This window comes from Oncorhynchus keta, chromosome 29, assembly GCF_023373465.1.
Source record: "Oncorhynchus keta strain PuntledgeMale-10-30-2019 chromosome 29, Oket_V2, whole genome shotgun sequence".
Lineage (NCBI taxonomy): Eukaryota > Metazoa > Chordata > Actinopteri > Salmoniformes > Salmonidae > Oncorhynchus > Oncorhynchus keta.
Window position 1 is genome coordinate 6,917,470 of NC_068449.1, and position 24,576 is coordinate 6,942,045.

At 43.6% G+C, this 24,576-nt stretch overlaps 2 protein-coding genes and 2 long non-coding RNA genes across 14 annotated transcripts; 2 read left to right on the forward strand and 2 right to left on the reverse strand.

Annotated features, from left to right (window-relative positions):
• Positions 1-687: 687 nt before the first annotated feature.
• LOC118362251 (tryptophan--tRNA ligase, cytoplasmic-like) lies at positions 688-17,574 on the forward strand. The gene is made up of 11 exons (XM_035742451.2): positions 688-852; positions 1,478-1,609; positions 2,092-2,299; positions 2,604-2,712; positions 2,904-3,023; positions 9,152-9,334; positions 12,694-12,794; positions 13,106-13,218; positions 15,737-15,910; positions 16,213-16,353; positions 16,993-17,574. The coding sequence occupies exons 2-11, from the start codon at positions 1,496-1,498 to the stop codon at positions 17,149-17,151; spliced, it is 1,422 nt and encodes a 473-aa protein (XP_035598344.2). The 5' UTR covers positions 688-852; positions 1,478-1,495; the 3' UTR covers positions 17,152-17,574.
• LOC127913559 (uncharacterized) lies at positions 13,237-15,581 on the reverse strand. 4 transcript variants are annotated; one of them, XR_008086025.1, is made up of 8 exons: positions 15,163-15,581; positions 14,896-15,046; positions 14,534-14,564; positions 14,445-14,475; positions 14,292-14,322; positions 13,955-14,047; positions 13,648-13,923; positions 13,237-13,381 (listed from the first exon to the last, which is right to left on the reverse strand). It is a non-coding gene; the product is annotated as an uncharacterized LOC127913559 (long non-coding RNA). The 4 variants fall into 4 exon arrangements; XR_008086023.1 differs by lacking the exon at positions 14,445-14,475 and having other exon boundaries at positions 13,648-14,353; positions 15,163-15,255; positions 15,287-15,581; XR_008086024.1 differs by lacking the exon at positions 14,445-14,475 and having other exon boundaries at positions 13,648-14,353; positions 14,896-15,015.
• Positions 17,575-17,767: 193 nt separating the features above from the next.
• On the reverse strand, positions 17,768-22,258 carry slc25a47b (solute carrier family 25 member 47b). The gene is made up of 6 exons (XM_035742452.2): positions 21,907-22,258; positions 21,650-21,693; positions 21,462-21,533; positions 20,933-21,121; positions 20,437-20,695; positions 17,768-18,924 (listed from the first exon to the last, which is right to left on the reverse strand). The coding sequence occupies exons 1-6, from the start codon at positions 21,941-21,943 to the stop codon at positions 18,647-18,649; spliced, it is 879 nt and encodes a 292-aa protein (XP_035598345.1). The 5' UTR covers positions 21,944-22,258; the 3' UTR covers positions 17,768-18,646.
• On the forward strand, positions 18,932-20,445 carry LOC127913558 (uncharacterized). 8 transcript variants are annotated; one of them, XR_008086015.1, is made up of 5 exons: positions 19,154-19,267; positions 19,638-19,703; positions 19,810-20,025; positions 20,059-20,190; positions 20,356-20,441. It is a non-coding gene; the product is annotated as an uncharacterized LOC127913558 (long non-coding RNA). The 8 variants fall into 8 exon arrangements; XR_008086019.1 differs by having other exon boundaries at positions 19,154-19,201; XR_008086018.1 differs by having other exon boundaries at positions 19,157-19,234; positions 19,605-19,703.
• Positions 22,259-24,576: the final 2,318 nt, after the last annotated feature.

Consider the following 24,576-nt stretch of genomic DNA (forward strand, 5'->3'; position numbering starts at 1 on the left):
CGAATGTACTTTTTTTATTAGCAAAACAATCACAAGGCTTCTAAAGACGTTTAGACGGGATTTCCCAGTTCAAAACGTGGATGCACCCATATTGCATTTACGGCTACACACTTAGCATTAGCGAACATGAACCCGCAAGCTGGCTACGCGCTGAAGCCAGGCACAACAGCTCCATCACAGATACAGTCGAACAATGAGCTATGGGTTAGTTATAAAAATATTTGGCTCTATGGTTAGCCACAGTAGTTAGCTAGCTTTGTAACTCAACCAAGAAGCTGCATAGCAATATCTTCCTGTGTCTATAGCAGATATGCCACTACAACAGATATGTCACTAGTACCATGACGGGGGGTAATCGCAGTAGCTAACGCTACTTTACAATTCAGTGGTTCAGGAGAAAGTACAGTAAATGTATGTAGGACATCAATTTTGTCCCGTTCCAAATGTGTGAAGCCTGTGCATGAACCCATTGATCCACATCTTCGAAATAAAAGTTGTAATTATATCTCAAGCTCTTTACATTAGCGCACAGGGCTTGATAACTTTTATTTTGAAATCAGTCAGTCGGAACCAAAACAATTCCGACAAGCACCGTCCACGTTTTAAACAGACTTACATTGTCGTTTACGCATTTCTCTTTATGTCCTTCTCATTCAAAGTAACTGGATTTTCTCTTTGACATGACAACAATATTATAACCTCTCTTATTGCGGTAAATAAATTCACAGTGGAACTGAATAGATCAACTACTTGTTTGTTAGGGGATACATTTGCCCTGAACACTTCCCAGCCAACAAGCAGGCTGATGCAAGTGGAATGAGTTGATTTTACCGGCGTCATAAAATCTGAAAGGTGCGTGCATTTGAATTATTTTGAAACATTTGGAATATTTCAAAATCTAAACTATTTTGAATATTTCATTTGATGTGCTCGTGTTTATTTAAAAAAAAAAACATCCTATCAAACCGAAAGCCACTGTCATGGCGTGATAGAGTAGATCAGAAGAACGTTATGGCAAACATATGGGCTAACCACCATGCTAAGCTAGCTTTAGCAGTGGAGATCGAGAGGTTCTTGAATCACAACATATTAAACCTTCCTTTCTGTTCAGGTGGCTTCATGGACCATAGCAAAAACTAGATATCTATTGCTGTTCATTGTGGAAATGATTTCAAACCACCCCTGACAGAAATGTGTGTTTTGTTGATTTTAAATACCCCATACATTAGGTAGCTAGTCATTTTAGTGGACAAACTACTGAACAAATTTCGGAGATTTTAGTTCAGAGTTAACCAAGATTAGCTAGCTACTTTCTCTAGCACAGGGAACTGAAAACCCTGGCCTTATCTTTACCATGCAAAATTTAATCATTTTACAAGACATATTAGATAGCTTGTTAACTAATGCAATGGCATGTGTGCTACTTGACGTAAACTACTGTATATGAAATTGTGTCACACAATCTTGTATCTCTTAGGTCCTGACCAAGTTGAAGATGACAGACTGTCTGGGAGACGGGGCTGGGGATATGACCCCAATGGACCTATATGAGAAACTAACATCACAAGGAGACACAGTCCGAACTCTGAAAACTGAAAAGGCTGCAAAAGTGAGCTTTAGAATGATTTATTCCATTTATTTTTGCAGGATAAAATTGAGATGCACCATCTCGTTTTCAAGTGTCCCTCCAAAAAATACAATACTTACCGGTAGTAACAAGAATAATATGGCATATACTAACGGTCCAATAATAATGAAATACAAATAAAACGGCATAAAAAAGTTGTAAAACTAATAATAGGCCTACAACTAACAAACTACTGCTACAACTAATATAAAACGAAGTACCTATAACATATACATATTTACAAATATCTTCACATGGGGATGTTTTCTATTAGTTTTAAGAACACAACCAGTGTGTTCTTATACTGTATCATGTCATAATAAGTGGCTAAGTGTTGTGCAATACAGTCCCGATACAACACTGGTCATATCGTCTTCGTATAGTGAATTATTCCATGATCATGATAATGATCCACCTTGATGTTATTGTAGGACCTTTTATCTCATTTTGTTTTTGGATTGCAGGCTGATATTGACGCTGCTGTACAGTTGCTGCTGAAGCTAAAAGTGGACTACAAGCAGGTAACAGGTCAGGACTACAAGACTGGATGTCCACCCTCAGAATGCGTTGTTTCACAAGACAACGGGCCAGCTGCAGATGGGGAGGACATGGTCGACCCCTGGAATGTCTCCACCACCAACGCCAAAGGAGTGGACTACGACAAGCTGATAGGTCAGAGGGGAAAGCATAATGTTAGATCTCTGGGCAGAATCCGAATTTATGCACAGCGCACGCTTCACTTGATAATTGTGTAAATCATGCATTGATGGAAGAATTGTCAGAGTTATGTATGAATCTTCAAGTTAGGAGTTGGGCCTCTCTGAAAATGAATGAGCCTTGTGAGATATGTCAATATCTCACAAGTTGCTGTAAACTTGCTTCAAACACATGGAATGTCAAACTCTAAAAAAAAAAACATTTTAGTCAGAGCATAATTAATGGTATGGGTAAATTGTGTACTGACGTTTCTTTTCAGTGAGGTTTGGCAGTAGCAAAATTGACCAAGAGCTGGTGGACAGAATAGAGAGAGTCTCGGGACAGAAGGCACACCGTTTTTTACGCAGAGGAATCTTCTTCTCTCACAGGTCAGTTATTTGAATGTACTCTAGAGGGTGGTCCGTCTGCCACCCTGCCTTTATGTCTATCTGTCTGGGATTGAGCATGAGCAATTGATACCACGTAGTAAACATATAGTCTTAATCTGCTCTCATCTTGTTTTGGGGGCATTTTAGGGTGTGTCATATGCTGTAACTCTGTGTTGTTTGTCTTTTTCCAGAGATATGCACCAGGTTCTGGACGCGTATGAGAAGAACAAGTCTTTCTACCTCTACACGGGCAGAGGACCCTCCTCAGATGCCTTGCACATGGGCCACCTCATCCCTTTCATCTTTACAAAGTGAGTCTGTTGCTATATGTAGCCACGGTTGGGATCTATTCCATTTCCCTTCCAGTCAATTCAGAAAGTAAACCAAATTCAGAGTCTTTTCTGTGAAAAACATAGAAGAGAATTGGACATCCAGTGTACTTCCTGAATTGACTGGAATTCAAATGGAATTGACCCCAACCCTGATATCCATCCATTTCAAATGACCCCAACCCTGATTAGTATTAGTGAGATGGAGGGACTTGACACTATTAAGAACCACCAAAAGTTCTCCCTACACTATGGTACATCCCTGACCTTTTGTCCCAGACCCTTTGTCCCAGACCCGGGAAACACTCTAGACCCTACCCACTGTATAACAAACTGCCTATAATAACAAACACAGTACTTTATAACACACTGTCTATAATAACATACTGTATAAAACACTGTCTATAATAACATACTGTATAAAACACTGTCTATAATAACAGATACTGTATAAAACACTGCCTATAATAACAGATACTGTATAAAACACTGTCTATAATAACATACTGTATAAAACACTGTCTATAATAACATACTGTATAACACACTGCCTATAATAACAGATACAGTACTTTATAACACATTGCCAATAATAACAGATACTGTAAAACACTGCCTATAATAACAGATACGGTATATAACACGGTCTATAAATCAAATGTATTTATATAGCCCTTCGTACATCAGCTGATATCTCAGTGCTGTACAGAAACCCAGCCTAAAACCCCAAACAGCAAGCAATGCAGGTGTAGAAGCACGGTGGCTAGGAAAAACTCCCTAGAAAGGCCAAAACCTAAGAAGAAACCTAGAGAGGAACCAGGCTATGGGGGGTGGCCAGTCCTCTTCTGGCTGTGCCGGATGGAGATTATAACAGAACATGGCCAAGATGTTCAAATGTTCATAAATGACCAGCATGGTCGTATAATAATAAGGCAGAACAGTTGAAACTGGAGTAGCAGCACGGTCAGGTGGACTGGGGACAGCAAGGAGTCATCATGTCAGGTAGTCCTGGGGCATGGTCCTAGGGCTCAGGTCCTCAGAGAGAGAGAAAGAAAGAGAGAATTAGAGAGAGCATATGTGGGGTGGCCAGTCCTCTTCTGGCTGTGCTGGGTGGAGATTCTAACAGAACATGGCCAAGATGTTAAAATGTTCATAAATGACCAGCATGGTCGAATAATAATAAGGCAGAACAGTTGAAACTGGAGCAGCAGCACGGCCAGGTGGACTGGGGACAGCAAGGAGTCATCATGCCAGGTAGTCCTGGGGCATGGTCCTAGGGCTCAGGTCAGTTGAAACTGGAGCAGCAGCACGGCCAGGTGGACTGGGGACAGCAAGGAGTCATCATGTCAGGTAGTCTTGGGGCATGGTCCTAGGGCTCAGGTCCTCAGAGAGAGAGAAAGAAAGAGAGAAGGAGAGAATTAGAGAACGCACACTTAGATTCACACAGGACACCGAATAGGACAGGAGAAGTACTCCAGATATAACAAACTGACCCTAGCCCCCCGACACAAACTACTGCAGCATAAATACTGGAGGCTGAGACAGGAGGGGTCAGGAGACACTGTGGCCCCATCCGAGGACACCCCCGGACAGGGCCAAACAGGAAAGATTTAACCCCACCCACTTTGCCAAAGCATAGCCCCCACACCACTAGAGGGACATCTTCAACCACCAACGTACCATCCTGAGACAAGGCTGAGTATAGCCCACAAAGATCTGCGCCATGGCACAACCCAAGGGGGGCGCCAACCTAGACAGGATGACCACATCAGTGAATCAACCCACTCAGGTGACGCACCCCTTCCAGGGACGGCATGAGAGAGCCCCAGTAAGCCAGTGTCTCAGCCCCTGTAATAGGGTTAGAGGCAGAGAATCCCAGTGGAAAGAGGGGAACCGCCAGGCAGAGACAGCAAGGGCGGTTCGTTGCTCCAGAGCCTTTCCGTTCACCTTCCCACTCCTGGGCCAGACTACACTCAATCATATGACCCACTGAAGAGATGAGTCTTCAGTAAAGACTTAAAGGTTGAGACCGAGTTTGCGTCTCTGACATGGGTAGGCAGACCGTTCCATAAAAATGGAGCTCTATAGGAGAAAGCCCTGCCTCCAGCTGTTTGCTTAGAAATTCTAGGGACAATTAGGAGGCCTGCGTCTTGTGACCGTAGCGTACGTGTAGGTATGTACGGCAGGACCAAATCAGAGAGATAGGTAGGAGCAAGCCCATGTAATGCTTTGTAGGTTAGCAGTAAAACCTTGAAATCAGCCCTTGCTTTGACAGGAAGCCAGTGTAGAGAGGCTAGCACTGGAGTAATATGATCAAATTTTTTGGTTCTAGTCAGGATTCTAGCAGCCGTATTTAGCACCAACTGAAGTTTATTTAGTGCTTTATCTGGGTAGCCGGAAAGTAGAGCATTGCAGTAGTCAAACCTAGAAGTGACAAAAGCATGGATTAATTTTTCTGCATCATTTTTGGACAGAAAGTTTCTGATTTTTGCAATGTTACGTAGATGGAAAAAAGCTGTCCTTGAAATGGTCTTGATATGTTCTTCAAAAGAGAGATCAGGGTCCAGAGTAACGCCGAGGTCCTTCACAGTTTTATTTGAGACGACTGTGCAACCATTAAGATTAATTGTCAGATTCAACAGAAGATCAGCCATCCACTTCCTTATGTCTGAAACACATGCTTCTAGCAAGGGCAATTTTGGGGCTTCACCATGTTTCATTGAAATGTACAGCTGTGTGTCATCCGCATAGCAGTGAAAGTTAACATTATGTTTTCGAATAACATCCCCAAGAGGTAAAATATATAGTGAAAACAATAGTGGTCCTAAAACGGAACCTTGAGGAACACCGAAATTTACAGTTGATTTGTCAGAGGACAAACCATTCACAGAGACAAACTGATGTCTTTCCGACAGATAATATCTAAACCAGGCCAGAACTTGTCCGTGTAGACCAATTTGGGTTTCCAATCTCTCCAAAAGAATGTGGTGATCGATGGTATCAAAAGCAGCACTAAGGTCTAGGAGCATGAGGACAGATGCAGAGCCTCGGTCCGATGCCATTAAAATGTCATTTACCACCTTCACAAGTGCCGTCTCAGTGCAATGATGGGGTCTAAAACCAGACTGAAGCATTTTGTATACATTGTTTGTCTTCAGGAAGGCAGTAAGTTGCTGCGCAACAGCCTTTTCTAACATTTTTGAGAGGAATGGAAGATTCGATATAGGCCGATAGTTTTTTATATTTTCTGGGTCAAGGTTTGGCTTTTTCAAGAGAGGCTTTATTACTACCACTTTTAGTGAGTTTGGTACACATCCGGTGGATAGAGAGCCGTTTATTATGTTCAACATAGGAGGGCCAAGCACAGGAAGCAGCTCTTTCAGTAGTTTAGTTGGAATAGGGTCCAGTATGCAGCTTGAAGGTTTAGAGGCCATGATTATTTTCATCATTGTGTCAAGAGATATAGTACTAAAACAGTTGAGCGTCTCTCTTGATCCTAGGTCCTGGGAGAGTTGTGCAGACTCAGGACAACTGAGTTTTGAAGGAATACGCAGATTTAAAGAGGAGTCCGTAATTTGCTTTCTAATAATCATAAATTCATGAACTTCTTTGAGGAAAAGATTATCACTGCTAAAGTGAAAGTCATCCTCTCTTGGGGAATGCTGCTTTTTAGTTAGCTTTGCGACAGTATCAAAAGGAATTTCGGATTGTTCTTATTTTCCTCAAGTCAGAAAAATAGGATGATCGAGCAGCAGTAAGGGCTCTTCGGTACTGCACGGTACTGTCTTTCCAAGCTAGTCGGAAGATTTCCAGTTTGGTGTGGCGCCATTTCCGTTCCAATTTTCTGGAAGCTTGCTTCAGAGCTTGGGTATTTTCTGTGTACCAGGGAGCTAGTTTCTTATGATATTTTTTGTTTTGTTTTTAGGGGTGCAACTGCATCTAGGGTATTGCGCAAGGTTAAATGTAGTTCCTCAGTTAGGTGGTTAACTGATTTTTGTCCTCTGGCGTCCTTGGGTAGACAGAGGGAATCTGGAAGGACATCAAGGAATCTTTGTGTTGTCTGTGAATTAATAGCACGGCTTTTGATGTTCCTTGGTTGGGGTCTGAACAGATTATTTGTTGCGATTGCAAACGTAATAAAATAGTGGTCCGATTATGTCCAGGATTATGAGGAAAAACATTAAGATCCACAACATTTATTCCATGGGACAAAACTAGGTCCAGCGTATGACTGACAGTGAGTGGGTCCAGAGACATGTTGGACAAAACCCACTGAGTCGATGATGGCTCCGAAAGCCTTTTGGAGTGGGTCTGTGGACTTTTCCATGTGAATATTAAAGTCACCAAAGATTAGAATATTATCTGCTATGACTACAAGGTCCGATAGGAATTCAGGGAACTCAGTGAGGAACGCTGTATATGGCTCAGGAGGCCTGTAAACAGTAGCTATAAAAAGTGATTGAGTAGGCTGCATAGATTTCATGACTAGAAGCTCAAAAGACTAAAACGTCTTTTTTTTTTTTGTAAATTGACATTTGCTATCGTAAATGTTAGCAACACCTCCGCCTTTGCGGGATGCATGGGGGATATGGTCACTAGTGTAGCCAGGAGGTGAGGCCTCATTTAACACAGTAAATTCTTCAGGCTTAAGACATGTTTCAGTCAGGCCAATCACATCAAGATTATGATCAGTGATTAGTTCATTGACTATAATTGCCTTTGAAGTAAGGGATCTAACATTAAGTAGCCCTATTTTGAGATGTGAGGTATCATGATCTCTTTCAATAATGATAGGAATGGAGGTGGTCTTTATCCTAGTGAGATTACTAAGGCGAACACCGCCATGTTTAGTTTTGCCCAACCTAGCTCGAGGCACAGACACGGTCTCAACAGTGATAGCTGAGCTGACTACACTGACTGTGCTAGTGGTAGACTCCACTATGCTGGCAGGCTGGCTAACAGCCTGCTGCCTGGCCTGCACCCTATTTCATTGTGGAGCTAGAGGAGTTAGAGCCCTGTCTATGTTGGTAGATAAGATGAGAGCACCCCTCCAGCTAGGATGGAGTCCGTCACTCCTCAGCAGGTCAGGCTTGGTCCTGTTTGTGGGTGAGTCCCAGAAAGAGGGCCAATTATCTACAAATTCTATCTTTTGGGAGGGGCAGAAAACAGTTTTCAACCAGCGATTGAGTTGTGGGACTCTGTAGAGCTCATCACTCCCCCTAACTGGGAGGGGGCCAGAGACAATTACTCAATGCCGACATCTTTCTAGCTGATTTACACGCAGAAGCTATGTTGCGCTTGGTGATCTCTGACTGTTTCATCCTAACATCGTTGGTGCCCGACGTGGATAACAATATCTCTATACTCTCTACACTCGCCAGTTTTAGCTTTAGCCAGCACCATCTTCAGATTAGCCTTAACATCGGTAGCCCTGCCCCCTGGTAAACAGTGTATGATCGCTGGATGATTCGTTTTAAGTCTAATACTGCGGGTAATGGAGTCGCCAATGACTAGAGTTTTCAATTTGTCAGAGCTAATGGTGGGAAGCTTCGGCGTCTCAGACCCCGTAAAGAGAGGAGTAGAGACCAGAGAAGACTCTGCCTCTGACTCCGACTCGCTGCTTAATGGGGAAAACCGATTGAAAGTTTCTGTCGGCTGAATGAGCGACACCGGTTGAGCGTTCCTACAGCATTTCCTTCCAGAAACCGTGAGAAAGTTGTCCGGCTGCGGGGACTGTGCCAGGGGATTTATACTACTATCTGTACTTACTGGTGGCACAGACACTGTTTCATCCTTTCCTAAACTGAAATTACCCTTGCCTAACGATTGCGTCTGAAGCTGGGCTTGTAGCAAAGCTATCCTCGCCGTAAGGCGAGTACAGCGACTGCAATTAGAAGGCATCATGTTAATGTTACTACTTAGCTTTTTTATAACAGATACTGTATAAAACACTGTCTATAATAACCAATAACCATAAACCCCAGCGTTTCAAGTCAGGTTTGTAGAAGAAAGGTCTACTTTAGACTGACTTCGTGATTTAAGGTCGAAAGAATGGCAGTGGATTCAGTTCAGAGTTGAGAGTAAAGGGTTTTTGCTCTACCTGTTCCCAGATGGCTGCAGGACACGTTTGACATCCCGCTGGTGATCCAGCTGACGGATGATGAGAAGTACCTGTGGAAGGACCTGTCCCTGGAGGACTGTCACCGTTACACTATGGAGAACGCCAAGGACATCATCGCCTGTGGCTTTGACATCAACAAGACCTTCATCTTCTCTGATCTGGACTACATGGGGTACGTAACTAAATCACAGACCCCTCTGTCTCACTACGTCTCTGGGAACTTATCCAGGAAGCTGATCAAGGATCAGATCCCATCTGGCCATCTAATGCTATTCATTATGATCTAAAAGGCTGATCCTAGATTGACTGATTCTTTGTGGATATGGGCCCTGGGTCTCATATACCTAAGAGGTGCAGGGACTCTACTGTGTGTTTTAGAACTATTAAATATTAGTGGTTTCAGAATTCCCTCATCATGCTCTTTGAGCATTTATACATCATGGGAGTACTAAAGAAAAGTTATTTAAAAAAAAATATATATATATATATATACTGCTCAAAAGAATAAAGGGAACACTTAAACAACACAGTGTAACTCCAAGTCAATCACACTTCTGTGAAATCAAACTGTCCACTTAGGAAGCAACACTGATTGACAATAAATTTCACATGCTGTTGTGCAAATGGAATAGACAACAGGTGGAAATTATAGGCAATTAGCAAGACACCCCCAATAAAGGAGTGGTTCTTCAGGTGGTGACCGCAGACCACTTCTCAGTTCCTATGCTTCCTGGCTGATGTTTTGGTCACTTTTGAATGCTGGCGGTGCTTTCACTCTAGTGGTAGCATGAGACGTAGTCTACAACCCACACAAGTGGCTCAGGTAGTGCAGCTCATCCAGGATGGAACATCAATGCGAGCTGTGCCAAGAAGGTTTGCTGTGTCTGTCAGCGTAGTGTCCAGAGCATGGAGGCGCTACCAGGAGACAGGCCAGTACATCAGGAGACGCGGAGGAGGCCGTAGGAGGGCAACAACCCAGCAGCAGGACCGCTACCTCCGCCTTTGTACAAGGAGGAGCAGGATGAGCACTGCCAGAGCCCTGCAAAATGACCTCCAGCAGGCCACAAATGTGCATGTGTCTGTTTCTGACCGTTTTGAGCAGACTCCATGAGCGTGGTATGAGGGCCCGACGTCCACAGGTGGGGGTTGTGCTTACAGCCCAACACCGTGCAGGACGTTTCACATTTGCCAGAGAACACCAAGAGTGGCAAATTTGCCACTGGCGCCCTGTGCTCTTCACAGATGAAAGCAGGTTCACACTAAGCACATGACAGAGTCTGGCGATGCCGTGGAGAACGTTCTGCTGCCTGCAACATCCTCCAGCATGACTGGTTTGGAGGTAGGTCAGTCATGGTGTGGGGTGGCATTTCTTTGGGGAGCCGCACAGACCTCCATGTGCTCGCCAGAGGTAGCCTGACTGCCATTAGGTACTGAGATCCTCAGACCCCTTGTGAGACCATATACTGGTGCGGTTGACCCTGGGGTCCTCCTAATGCAAGACAATGCTAGACCTCATGTGGCTGGAGTGTGTCAGCAGTTCCTGCAAGAGGAAGGCATTGATGCTATGGACTTGCCCGCCCGTTCCCCAGACCTGAATCCAATTGAGCACATCTGGGACATCATGTCTCGCTCCATCCACCAACGCCACGTTGCACCACAGACTGTCCAGGAGTTGGCGGATGCTTTAGTCCAGGTCTGGGAGGAGATCCCTCAGGAGACCATCCGCCACCTCATCAGGAGCATGCCCAGGCGTTGTTGGGAGGTCATACAGGCACGTGGAGGCCACACACTACTGAGCCTCATTTTGACTTATTTTAAGGACATTAAAGTTGGATCGGCCTGTAGTGTGGTTTTCCACTTAAATTTTGAGTGACTCCAAATCCAGACCTCCATGGGTTGATACATTTGATTTCCATTGATCATTTTTGTGATTTTGTTGTCAGCACATTCAACTATGTAAAGAAAAAAGTATTTAATGAGAATATTTAATTAATTCAGATCTAGGATGTGTTATTTTAGTGTTCCCTTTATTTTTTTGAGCAGTGTATATATATTAATCCCATGTCTGTTCACTGATCTCCCAGAAGGTGGTGCTATAGTGCAGTCAATATTTAGATAGTAGGCTACATTGCTCTCAACCTTTCACTCATGAGCCTTCTGTCATCATAATTCTTCACCATAATTGTTTTCTGTGTGGGGTATGCTCAACAGCCTGATGAGACTGGGAGATACTAAAGTCTGATGGTTATCCTTCAATAGAAGTAGCTCACGGTGACAAATACTTTACCTATTTAAAGTGCATCTGATTCCTACTAGTGGTAATTATTTTTATATATAAATTCAGCAAAAAAAGAAACGTCCTCTCACTGTCAACTATGTTTATTTTCAGCAAACTTAACATGTGTAAATATTTGTATGAACATAACAAGATTTAACAACAGACATAAACTGAACAAGTTCCACAGTCATGTGACTGACAGAAATGTTATGTGTCCCTGAACAAAGAGGGGGGGGGGGTCAAAATCAAAAGTAACAGTCAGTATCTGGTGTGGCCACCAGCTGCATTAAGTACTGCAGTGCATCTCCTCCTCATGGACTGCACCAGATTTGCTAGTTCTTGCTGTGAGATGTTACCCCACTCTTCCACCAAGGCACCTGCAGGTTCCCGGACATTTGTGAGGGGAATGGCCCTAGCCCCCACCCTCTGATCCAACAGGTCCCAGACGTGCTCAATGGGATTGAGATCCGGGCTCTTCGCTGGCCATGGCAGAACACACCGAACTAGCAGTATGGGGGAGGAGGGAGGATGTCTTCCCTGTAACACACAGCATTGAGATGGCCTGCAATAACAAGAAACTCAATCCGATGATGCTGTGACACACCGCCCCAGACCATGATGGACCTTCCACCTCCAAATCGATCCCGCTCCAGAATACAGGCCTCGGTGTAACGCTCGTTCCTTCAACGATAAACGCGAAGGACGATCAGCTGTCCGTCCTGTCTCCCTGTAGCGCTGTCTTATGCGTCTCACAGTATGGACATTGCCATTTATTGCCCTGGCCACATCTGCAGTCCTCATGCCTCCTTGCAGCATGTCTAAGGCACGTTCACGCAGATGAGCAGGGACCATGGGCATCTTTCGTTTGGTGTTTTTCAGAGTCATTAGAAAAGCCTCTTTAGTGTCCTAAGTTTTCATAACTGTGACCTTAATTGCCTACCGTCTGTAAGCTGTTAGTGTCTTAACGACCGTTCCACAGGTGCATGTTCATTAATTGTTTATGGTTCATTGAACAAGCATGGGAAACAGTGTTAAAACCCTTTACAATGAAGATCTGTGAAGTTATTTGGATTTTATGAATTATCTTTGATAGACAGGGTCCTGAAAAAGGGAAATTTCTTTTTTTGCTCAGTTTATACATATTTTTTACCCTTTATTTAACTAGGCAAGTTAGTTAAGAACAAATTCTTATTCATAATGAGGTTGGCATGTCAGCTATGTTGCCTTTTTTGCTGATTGTTTTGTCTCTACAGGGCGTCCCCAGACTTCTACAGGAATGTGGTGAAAGTACAGAAGCATGTGACTTTCAACCAGGTCAAAGGCATTTTTGGATTTTGCGACAGTGACTGCATCGGTAAGAGAGACGACTTGTAGGAATTGAGTCAACACCTGTTGAGGAATTATACAAATGCCGGGATTTCACTTTCGTTATGAATGAGCACTTTCTGAGTAGCATAGTGTTGCTACAATTGTGATCAGGGTCATATTCACTAGAGACCTAAAGCGGGAAAAAAAATAACTCAAACAAAGAGGGACTAACTGTCCAATAAGAAACACTCGTTTTTTGATGCAAAATGTTGTTTTACTATGGTGTGCACTAATGAATACAGCCCAGGTGAATGCTTTTTAAAAGCTAAGTATTCCTCCCTCTCTCACCCATCCCAGGAAAGATTGCCTTCCCCGCCATCCAGGCCGCTCCGTCGTTCAGTAGCTCTTTCCCTCAGATCTTCAAGGGCAGAAAAGATGTCCAGTGTCTCATTCCCTGTGCCATAGACCAGGTCAGTCAAGCATCACAGCGCAACCAGGACATACTGTCTGCTAAAGATTTAACAACCAGGACACTGTCTACTAACCTGTAACAACCAGGACACTGTCTACTAACCTGTAACAACCAGGACACTGTCTGCTAAAGATTTAACAACCAGGACACTGTCTACTAACCTGTAACAACCAGGACACATTGTCTACTAACCTGTAACAACCAGGACACACTGTCTGCTAACCTGTAACAACCAGGACACATTGTCTAAACCTGTAACAACCAGGACACATTCTGTAACCTGTAACAACCAGGACACTGTCTAAACCTGTAACAACCAGGACACTGTCTGCTAACCTGTAACAACCAGGACACATTGTCTGCTAACCTGTAACAACCAGGACACATTGTCTAGTAACCTGTAACAACCAGGACACTGTCTACTAACCTGTAACAACCAGGACATACTGTCTGCTAAAGATTTAACAACCAGGACACATTGTCTACTAACCTGTAACAACCAGGACACTGTCTGCTAAACTGTAACAACCAGGACACATTGTCTAGTAACCTGTAACAACCAGGACACACTGTCTACTAACCTGTAACAACCAGGACACTGTCTACTAACCTGTAACAACCAGGACACATTGTCTAGTAACCTGTAACAACCAGGACACACTGTCTACTAACCTGTAACAACCAGGACACACTGTCTGCTAACCTGTAACAACCAGGACACATTGTCTACTAACCTGTAACAACCAGGACACATTGTCTACTAACCTGTAACAACCAGGACACACTGTCTACTAACCTGTAACAACCAGGACACACTGTCTGCTAACCTGTAACAACCAGGACACATTGTCTAGTAACCTGTAACAACCAGGACACACTGTCTACTAACCTGTAACAACCAGGACACACTGTCTACTAACCTGTAACAACCAGGACACTGTCTACTAACCTGTAACAACCAGGACACTGTCTGCTAACCTGTAACAACCAGGACACATTGTCTAGTAACCTGTAACAACCAGGACACATTGTCTAGTAACCTGTAACAACCAGGACACATTGTCTACTAACCTGTAACAACCAGGACACACTGTCTGCTAACCTGTAACAACCAGGACACATTGTCTGCTAACCTGTAACAACCAGGACACTGTCTACTAACCTGTAACAACCAGGACACATTGTCTACTAACCTGTAACAACCAGGACACATTGTCTACTAACCTGTAACAACCAGGACACACTGTCTGCTAACCTGTAACAACCAGGACACTGTCTGCTAACCTGTAACAACCAGGACACTGTCTGCTAACCTGTAACAACCAGGACACATTGTCTGCTAACCTGTAACAACCAGGACACATTGTCTGCTAACCTGTAACAACTAGGACACACTGTCTGCTAACCTGTAACAACCAGGACACTGTCTGCTAACCTGTAACAACCAGGACACTGTCTGCTAACCTGTAACAACCAGGACACTGTCTGCTAACCTGTAACAACCAGGACACATTGTCTGCTAACCTGTAACAACCAGGACACTGTCTGCTAACCTGTAACAACCAGGACACTGTCTGCTAACCTGTAACAACCAGGACACACTGTCTGCTAACCTGTAACAACCAGGACACACTGTCTGCTAACCTGTAACAACTAGGACACATTGTCTACTAACCTGTAACAACCAGGACACTGTCTGCTAACCTGTAACAACCAGGACACTGTCTGCTAACCTGTAACAACCAGGACACACTGTCTGCTAACCTGTAACAACCAGGACACACTGTCTGCTAACCTGTAACAACCAGGACACACTGTCTGCTAACCTGTAACAACCAGGACACTGTCTGCTAACCTGTAACAACCAGGACACTGTCTGCTAACCTGTAACAACCAGGACACTGTCTGCTAACCTGTAACAACCAGGACACTGTCTGCTAACCTGTAACAACCAGGACACACTGTCTGCTAACCTGTAACAACCAGGACACACTGTCTGCTAACCTGTAACAACCAGGACACACTGTCTGCTAACCTGTAACAACCAGGACACATTGTCTGCTAACCTGTAACAACCAGGACACACTGTCTGCTAACCTGTAACAACCAGGACACACTGTCTGCTAACCTGTAACAACCAGGACACATTGTCTGCTAACCTGTAACAACCAGGACACATTGTCTGCTAACCTGTGACAACCAGGACACTGTCTGCAAAAGATTTAACAGTTAATTTTAGAAATTGGCTGCTTTGACTGATCATCTACACTACTCTGACTAGTGGCAACTGATTAACCTCAACCTCTCTTCCTACAGACTATGCTTGTGACTTTATTTTCATTTAGCCAGAATAAAATCAGAAGGATCTGAGTAGCAGGGTCTGACAGCATGTCACTGAGAGAGTAAAGAACTATAAAGTTCAGTCTGATATGTTTAAGTTCATTGGGACTCATTGTAGCGTTACATCAAGAGCACTATAACGGTTTTGAAGATATATCCATCCTCTACCCCTTAAGGACCCTTACTTCCGGATGACCCGGGATGTGGCCCCCAGGATCGGCTACCCCAAGCCTGCCCTGTTGCACTCTACCTTCTTTCCGGCGCTGCAGGGGGCCCAGACCAAGATGTCTGCCAGTGACGCCAACTCCTCCATCTTCCTCACAGACACGCCCAAGCAGATCAAAAATAAGGTGACACTGAAGCTTTCTAATACCCTGTTGCCCACTCGAACTATATTGGCTCGGGTATTTTATTTTTAACTCGTCCTTTCTATCAATAGTGAATGCTTAACCAGATTGGCACAGTACAGCCCAGCTTGGTAGTGTAAAAGAGGTCACTTGACAATGTAAAACCGGGCTATATAGCTAAATACAGTACATTTAATTTATTACCTCCACATGGCAGTCAAATACAGTCACCTGAGAATGGTTTACAGGAAACAAGAGGGGGAAAAACTGTAATTCATGTTGTCATTTTTGCTGTCATCACCTAGGTGAACAAGCACGCCTTCTCCGGGGGGAAAGACACGGTAGAGGAGCACAGGAAATATGGCGGCAACCCCGATGTAGACGTGTCCTTTATGTACCTGACCTTCTTCCTGGAGGACGACGAGCAGCTGGAGAAAATCCGACAGGTGAGGGGGGGGCGTGCTGCCGGACAAATGCCAGAGAACCCAATGCACTTGGACTGGAACAATAGACAGACATGGATCAACATTTTTACAGTATTGCTGTCAAGGTTTAGGATCTGGTGTTATATTGACAGCCGCACTGTCCTACATTTTGAAGTGTGTATATTTATTAGTTTACCTAGCTACATAGCCCTACATTTGTATTGGTGTTTTTAACCCAAACAACCATACTATCAATGACTACCCTCACAGTTGAAAAATAAACTGATCTTTATAGGAAGAAAGCAAACTTAAGTTTTCTATTTGGTATCAAAACTCTTGTACGCAGCGGGACAATTGACTGTGCCAGACAAAATTCATGTCTGTTTTCTGCAAATCTCTCCAAATGAACACTGATGCTTTGTGTGTCGGTCTTATCCGAATGATTAACTGTCTAGATTTCTAGCCTGGTCACTTTCCAATGATGTGCTGTAGCCATCTATTCTATTGATGTCATGCCATGTTTGGCCTGGCAGAGGAGTGGCTAAAGCACCAACAGACTGGACCACCAGGCTAATGATTTCCAGGAAATAAAGTTCTATGCTGTATTGTGTCATACGTATAATAATCCCACTCATTGCTGTGTTGTATCTCTGTCTCCAGGACTACGCCAGTGGAGCCCTGCTAACCGGTGAGCTGAAGAAACGTCTGATAGAGACCCTGCAGCCAATAATCACATCCCATCAAGAGAGACGCAAGCAGGTCACAGAAGAGACCGTCAAGCAGTTCATGACCCCGAGACCTCTAAATTACAGTTTCTAGACAGTTTTATTCATGTGCTAAGTCCTGACACAATGTTGGGAGGTCGTTCAGGTCAAAACTTAGCAGGGGAGTGTTCAGCAGAGCACAACGTTCAGATATAAATATCTTTTGTAGAATAGATATGCCTCTGACATGTAGAATAATAAAGGAATCGTTTCTATTCTATTCATGACATTTCTATCTGCAACGTTCCACAACCTCCTACTGGATGTGGCCCAGGTCTCATCACATGCGCCATACTAGAAACATGAAACTTAAATGTGTCAATGACATATCCCCATGCTGAGCAGTTCGTGTCTAATGATTAACCAACTATGATATGGCTTCACATCAAACTTACCAAGCATTGACAAAGGAAGTCTTATTTTGGTGTGTGCTAACAGCAATACCATTGGATGAATAAAATAATGTCTGTCTTGTGAATCTTTATTCAGTCATTAAATATATTTTATTTTTTCACTTTACACTGCTGAAATGTTTGTGCGTGTTAAAACTCCCTTATACGTTTCACTCACAGCAAAATCAGATGTGCTACTTGAAGTTTTGTTTTTTCTCAAACACAATCACACGTACAGGATCATCAGTACATGTGGTATACAGAGAATGACTTGCAGTATTTTTGAGAACTGGGAGTTTAGACAGTACCATTGAAAATACTGTCCAAGTCAAGGACAAATAATTGATACTGCTTGGCTACAGTAACAAAGCAAAGTTGATAAATTCCTAGCCTCAGCTCCCGGGCTTTGCTCACTTTCATACTGAAGGTGAGGTGAAAGCCTGTGGCAGAAGTTAATCAATTCCTCAATACTGATGACCGACCCCCAGTATACTGCAGTTTGCTGGATGGTGGCCCTACTTCAAAGACGCTTGTTTCCGAGCTTCCGACAGGAGCGATATGAACAGTGGGATAATTATTTGGGAAGGATCAACAAGTAACTTTCATTAATACAGTATTCAGGAAAAACGTTGTCCGTCAGCTTCAGTTCTAGCCATTGAAATCAAGTGATCCTGCGGTGTAAAACACCCCTGTTATGTTCTAAGGTCAGTGAGGGAATGTTGTGTAAAAAGTAGGTAAGTCAAAATAAGTTTCTGTAGTACTATTAGGCCCTATTGCTAAACAATCAGAACTCAACCATAGAACTGTTTTAGCTTAGTATTCATTCTCAATTCATATTTTCCCTTGAAATACTATGCAGGAATATTTCAAACAAATCTTACTGAGGAATTGTAGTTTGCCCTTATAGGGCAATATGGCACTATATAAAAATCACATAGCAGCAACTGAGGCAAAGGTGAATAATGATACAACAATGGATTGAGTGTTATTCTAGTCATGGAAAATGGCATGAGAAACAATTAAAATAGAATCCCATCACCCAAGTCTTCAAAGACAAGGTTGGATTCATTAGTGCAGACCGTGTCCAAATTTGTTCTCGGACCAGTAGTTCCTATTTCAGTCCATTCGGCACCTAATGAACAACCCAAGCCTTTAAATTCAAGTTTTCGGTCGGAGGAGGCGCACAACCACCTCGTACATGGCGAACACGGACATGTTGACAGGGAAGGCCCGTATGCAATTGAGGCCCAGGCCTTTGAAGAGAACACCCGGCCCCTCAGTGCGTATGCTCTGTGAGATGCAGTGGAAGAAACCTGTGTATCTCCTCTTGCCCATACCGTCCACCTGCAGACGGGATTTGATCACGTCCATGGGTGTCCCTATGCACCAGCCACACATCCCTGACAGTCCACCAGCAAGCAGAACCACATTCCACTCTGGGGGGGGAGGAGAGACACCAGATAATCAACACTAAATGATCCTGAATCATGATGACCAATTGCAAAAGCAACCATGTACACTTAAGAGGACAGAAGCATACGAAATACAGAAGCATACGCTTTGGAAGATTCTTACAGAGTGAAGCTGTGTGTTTACCTGGCTGGGTGTTCCCAGGTGCTGTGTGTTTACCTGGCTGGGTGTTCCCAGGTGCTGTGTGTTTATCTGGCTGGGTGTTCCCAGGTGCTGTGTGTTTACCTGGCTGGGTGTTCCCAGGTGCTGTGTGTTTACCTGGCTGGGTGTTCCCAGGTGCTGTGTGTTTACCTGGCTGGGTGTTCCCAGGTGCTGTGTGTTTACCTGGCTGGGTGTTCCCAGGTGCTGTGTGTTTACCTGGCTGGGTGTTCCCAGGTGCTGTGTGTTTACCTGGCTGGGTGTTCCCAGGTGCTGTGTGTTTACCTGGCTGGGTGTTCCCAGGTGCTGTGTGTTTACCTGGCTGGGTGTTCTCAGGTGCTGTGTGTTTACCTGGCTGGGTGTTCTCAGGTGCTGTGTGTTTACCTGGCAGGTGCTGTGTGTTTACCTGGCTGGGTGTTCTCAGTGTTCCCAGGTGCTGTGTGTTTACCTGGCTGGGTGTTCCCTGTGTGTTTAGGTGCTGTGTGTTTACCTGGCTGGGTGTTCTCAGGTGCTGTGTGTTTACCTGGCTGGGTGTTCTCAGGTGCTGTGTGTTTACCTGGCTGGGTGTTCTCAGGTGCTGTGTGTTTACCTGGCTGGGTGTTCCCAGGTACTATGTGTTTACAGGTGCTGTGTTTACCTGTTCCCAGGTGCTGTGTGTTTACCTGGCTGGGTGTTCCCAGGTGCTGTGTGTTTACTTGGCTGGGTGTTCCCAGGTGCTGTGTGTTTACCTGGCTGGGTGTTCCCAGTTGCTGTGTGTTTACCTGGCTGGGTGTTCTCAGGTGCTGTGTGTTTACCTGGCTGGGTGTTCTCAGGTACTATGTGTTTACCTGGCTGGGTGTTCCCAGGTACTATGTGTTTACCTGGCGCTGTGTGTTTACCTGGCTGGGTGTTCTCAGGTACTATGTGTTTACCTGGCTGGGTGTTCTCAGGTACTATGTGTTTACCTGGCTGGGTGTTCCCAGGTACTATGTGTTTACCTGGCTGGGTGTTCTCAGGTACTATGTGTTTACCTGGCTGGGTGTTCTCAGGTACTATGTGTTTACCTGGCTGGGTGTTCTCAGGTACTATGTGTTTACCTGGCTGGGTGTTCCCAGGTACTATGTGTTTACCTGGCGCTGTGTGTTTACCTGGGTGTTCCCAGGTACTATGTGTTTACCTGGCTGCTGTGTGTTTACCTGGCTGGGTGTTCCCAGGTACTATGTGTTTACCTGGCTGGGTGTTCCCAGGTACTATGTGTTTACCTGGCTGGGTGTTCTCAGGTACTATGTGTTTACCTGGCTGGGTGTTCTCAGGTACTATGTGTTTACCTGGCTGGGTGTTCTCAGGTACTATGTGTTTACCTGGCTGGGTATTCTCAGGTGGGGATAGCTGCTCACAGATAACGTGGTAAACAGTGAAGTAGGTGGCAAAAGAGGGGCCGTCTCGCAGGGCGAGGGCACCAGCTCCCTTGTACAGTCCGAGGAAGCCCTCTTCACGAGCGATGGTCAGCAGACAATGCATTGGGCCGCGATACTTGGGTTGCTGAGCGTCCAAGCCTTGGTGTACCATCTGACACTGCATCCGTACTTTTACTATGTCAGCTGGTGCCATCACAGATACCTTAAAGAGGACAAGGGAGAGAGTACTCAAAGGTGTTGTGGTATGATGTCACCAGGGTCGTGTTTCAAGCCCATTTGGTTCCTAGTGAATATGATCCAGTTTTGCTAAGGGGAACTTTTATTTTTTTAGTTTCCCTAATTAAATTGACTGAAACTTACAAATATTGGCCATGCCAAGCAACCATGTCATGTAACGTTGCAAAAGTATAGACTAATATACTAGTTATAAGTTGACTACCTGGGCAACACCTCCTGACAACCCGGACAAGAAGATGTCCACTTTGGTTGGCAGAAAATCCAAACCTGTGGAGGTGGATCGTAGTTGATGTAAACACTGCAGGACATTCCTGTAGACGCCAAACACTACAGAGGAGCTGATGGACACAGTGGTGACTGGCATGGACATGCCCCTGTAGAATCCATTCACCTGTGGAAGAGACACAGCTTTCAGCCCCAAGTCCAAACTACAGCGCTTCATATATATTGTATTTACTTTGCCACCATGGCCTTTTTTTGCCTTTACCTCCCTTATCTCACCTCATTTGCTCACATCGTATATAGACTTGTTTATACTGTATTATTGACTGTATGTTTGTTTTACTCCATGTGTAACTCTGTGTCGTTGTATGTGTCGAACTGCTTTGCTTTATCTTGGCCAAGTCGCAATTGTAAATGAGAACTTGTTCTCAACTTGCCTACCTGGTTAAATAAAGGTGAAATAAAAAATAAAAAAATTGTGGTTTTTAACATGTCACTTAGACACTCACCCCTTCGGTCTTCCATGTAGTATGAATACATTGCCAAACTCCTGTGAATCTCCTTTGTGTCTGTATTCTCACCTGCAAAAAGGTAATCGAGTCAAAAGTTATTGAGTTTGATAATTGCACACTGTTAAACATTAGTGAAATAAGCACAGACAACTAATGAAGCTCGACTCACATAAAAATATACTTACCTTCACTGTGTCCAAAGGATACCCCACAGCCACTCCAAAGGCTCCTGTAGGAACAAGTCATATCCATCACATTACGAACTCACTGAAAATGTTGTAACCTATTTCACATTATAAGCTGGCCTATAGCCTCGCTTGCCTGTGTAGTTGCATGTTGCCAAATTCCTCAGCAATACAACTATGATAAGTTAAATGATTTAGATGGTTTAAAAAAAAAAGAGAGAGACAAAAACACATTACAGTAACGTTACTTAGCTCACCTCCAACGGAACCAGCAACGAAATCTGCCAAATGCATATTTTCCTCCTTGGGGGGTCAACTCAATTCATTTAGATGGCTGCCTGCTAAGCTAGTTAGCCAAGCTATGATGCTTTTCTAGATAACACGAGTCACGACCTTCAATTTTGACCTAAATATAATTTAATATGATTCTCCTCGTCGATTCACTGTCAGGTGAATTAGGTATACGTCGCATCAGAAAATGTTTACTAAAGCTTTCCACACAGAGATCTAACGTGACCATAGACGACCTACACAGCTATGGTAGCTAGCTACTGTCAAACATCAAAATGCTACACCGGCATTGTGTCACATTGAATTATGACTCGTTGTGCAACAAACAGTCTGAGCCAATTTCTGGGTTTGAGTAAACATCACCGAGCTGTAACAGACATATTGAGTTCATTGGAAAATATAAATGTAGTATATTATCTAAACATAAAGAATAATTGTGTATGAATTAGAGATTGTTTGTAGATCCATATATATATATATTTATTTTACCTTCATTTTCCCAGGTCTCTTTTCAGGGATTCTGGAAAAACGAGATAATACTTGTCCGTCAAACTTAAGCTTACACATTTTATGTGGGAAAGATACGTTTTTGGTATTTTCCAAATACTTTCAATGTGATTCATTTCCATGTCGAGTCTATGTCTGGAAATGCCCTTGTCAGGAGCAAAGGATCCCAATTTCAAACTCTCCAAAAAATTGTTTACAAAAAAATAATAATAATAATGGATATTAACTAAAAAGGGATCTCATGTAGTTTCTTGCAATAGCCCTCTGTGACTTTAAATAATATTTATCTCAAAACTGTGATTCCTAATGTGTCAAGGCACATATCTGGGAAATGGTTAAAAAAATATATGTGGAGCATTAAAGTTGGCCAAGAACACAGTGGCCTCCATCATTCTTGAATGGAAGAAGTTTGAAACCACCAAGACTCTTTCTAGAGCTGGCCACCGGCCAAACTGAGCAAGAAAGGCCTTGGTCAGGGAGGTGACCAATAACACGATGGTCACTCTGACAGAGCTCTAGAGTTTCTCTGTGGAGATGGGAGAACCTTCCAGAAGGATTACCATCTCTACAGCACTCCAACAATCAAGCCTTAATGATAGTGGCCAGATGGAAGCCACTCCTCAGTAAAAAGCACATGATAGCACATTTGGAATTTGCCAAAAGGCACCTAAAGACTCTCAGACCATGAGATACAAGAAACCAAGATTCAACTCTTTGGCCTGAATGCCAAGTGTCACGTCTGGAGGAAACCTGGCACCATCCCTACGGTGAAGCATGGTGGTGGCAGCATCATGCTGTGGGGATGTTTTTCAGTGGTAGGGACAGGAAGACCATTCAGGATTGAGGTAAAGATGAACGGAGCAAAGTACAGAGAGATCCTTGATGAAAACTTGCTCCAGAGCGCTCAGGACCTCAGACTGGTGGCGACGGTTCATCATCCAACAGGACAACGACACTAAGTACACAGCCAAGACAATGCAGGAGTGGCTTCGGGACAAGCCTCTGAATGTCCTTGAGTGGCCCAGCCAAAGCCCAGACTTACACCCAATCGAACATCTCCAGAGACCTGAAAATAGCTGCACAACAACACTCCCCATCCAACCTGACAGAGCTTGAGAGGGTCTGCAGAGGAAAATGGAAGATTCTCCCCAAATACAGGTGTGCCAAGTAGCATCATACCCAAAGATAATCAAGGCTGCAAAAACTGCTTCAACAAAGTACTGAGTAAAGGGTCTGAAAACTTAAGTATATGTGATACTTCAGCTTTTTTTCCCTATAAATTAGCAAAAATGTCAAAGACACTGTTTTTGCTTTGTCATTATGGGGTATTGTGTGTAAATTGATGAGGGAGAAAGGTTTTTAATCAATTTGAGAATAATGAAAAAGTCAAAGGGTCTGAATACTTTCCGAATGCACTGTACACAGTACCAGTCAAAAGTTTGGACACAGCCACTCATTCAAGTTTAATTTTTTTTTTTTTTTTTTTACTATTTTCTACATTGTAGAATAATAGTGAATACATAAAACTATGAAATAACACATATGGAGTCATTTAGTAACCAAAAAAGTGTTAAACAAATCAAGATATATTATATATTTGAGATACTTCAAAGTAGCTCACCGTTGTCTTGATGACAGCTTTGCACACTTGCCAATTTTGTTCTGTCTTTCTGGTGGATTCAAATGAAATGCTCAACCAACTTTCTATGGCTTCTTGAACATGGGGTGCTAGAGAACCAGTTTGGATTTAAGTATAACTTTTGTATGACTGAAGCCTTTACTGAGAGGTCTAATGCTTTAATATTTAATCATTTCTGCCCTCCGAATTCATATTGATTAATTAAAATAAAATGTTATTTGTCACACGCACCGAATACAACAGCCTTACAGTGAAATGCTTACTTACAAGCCCTTAACCAACAATGCAGTTTTAAGAAAATACAAAAAAAAGTATGAGATAAAAGTAAAAAATAATTAAAGATAAGCAGTAAAATAACAATAGCGAGGGTATTTACAGGGGGTACCGGTACAGAGTCAATGTGTGGAGGCACCGGTGTCGAGGTAATTGAGGTAATATTTACATGTAGGTGGAGTTATTAAAGTGACTATGCACAGATAATAACAGAGAG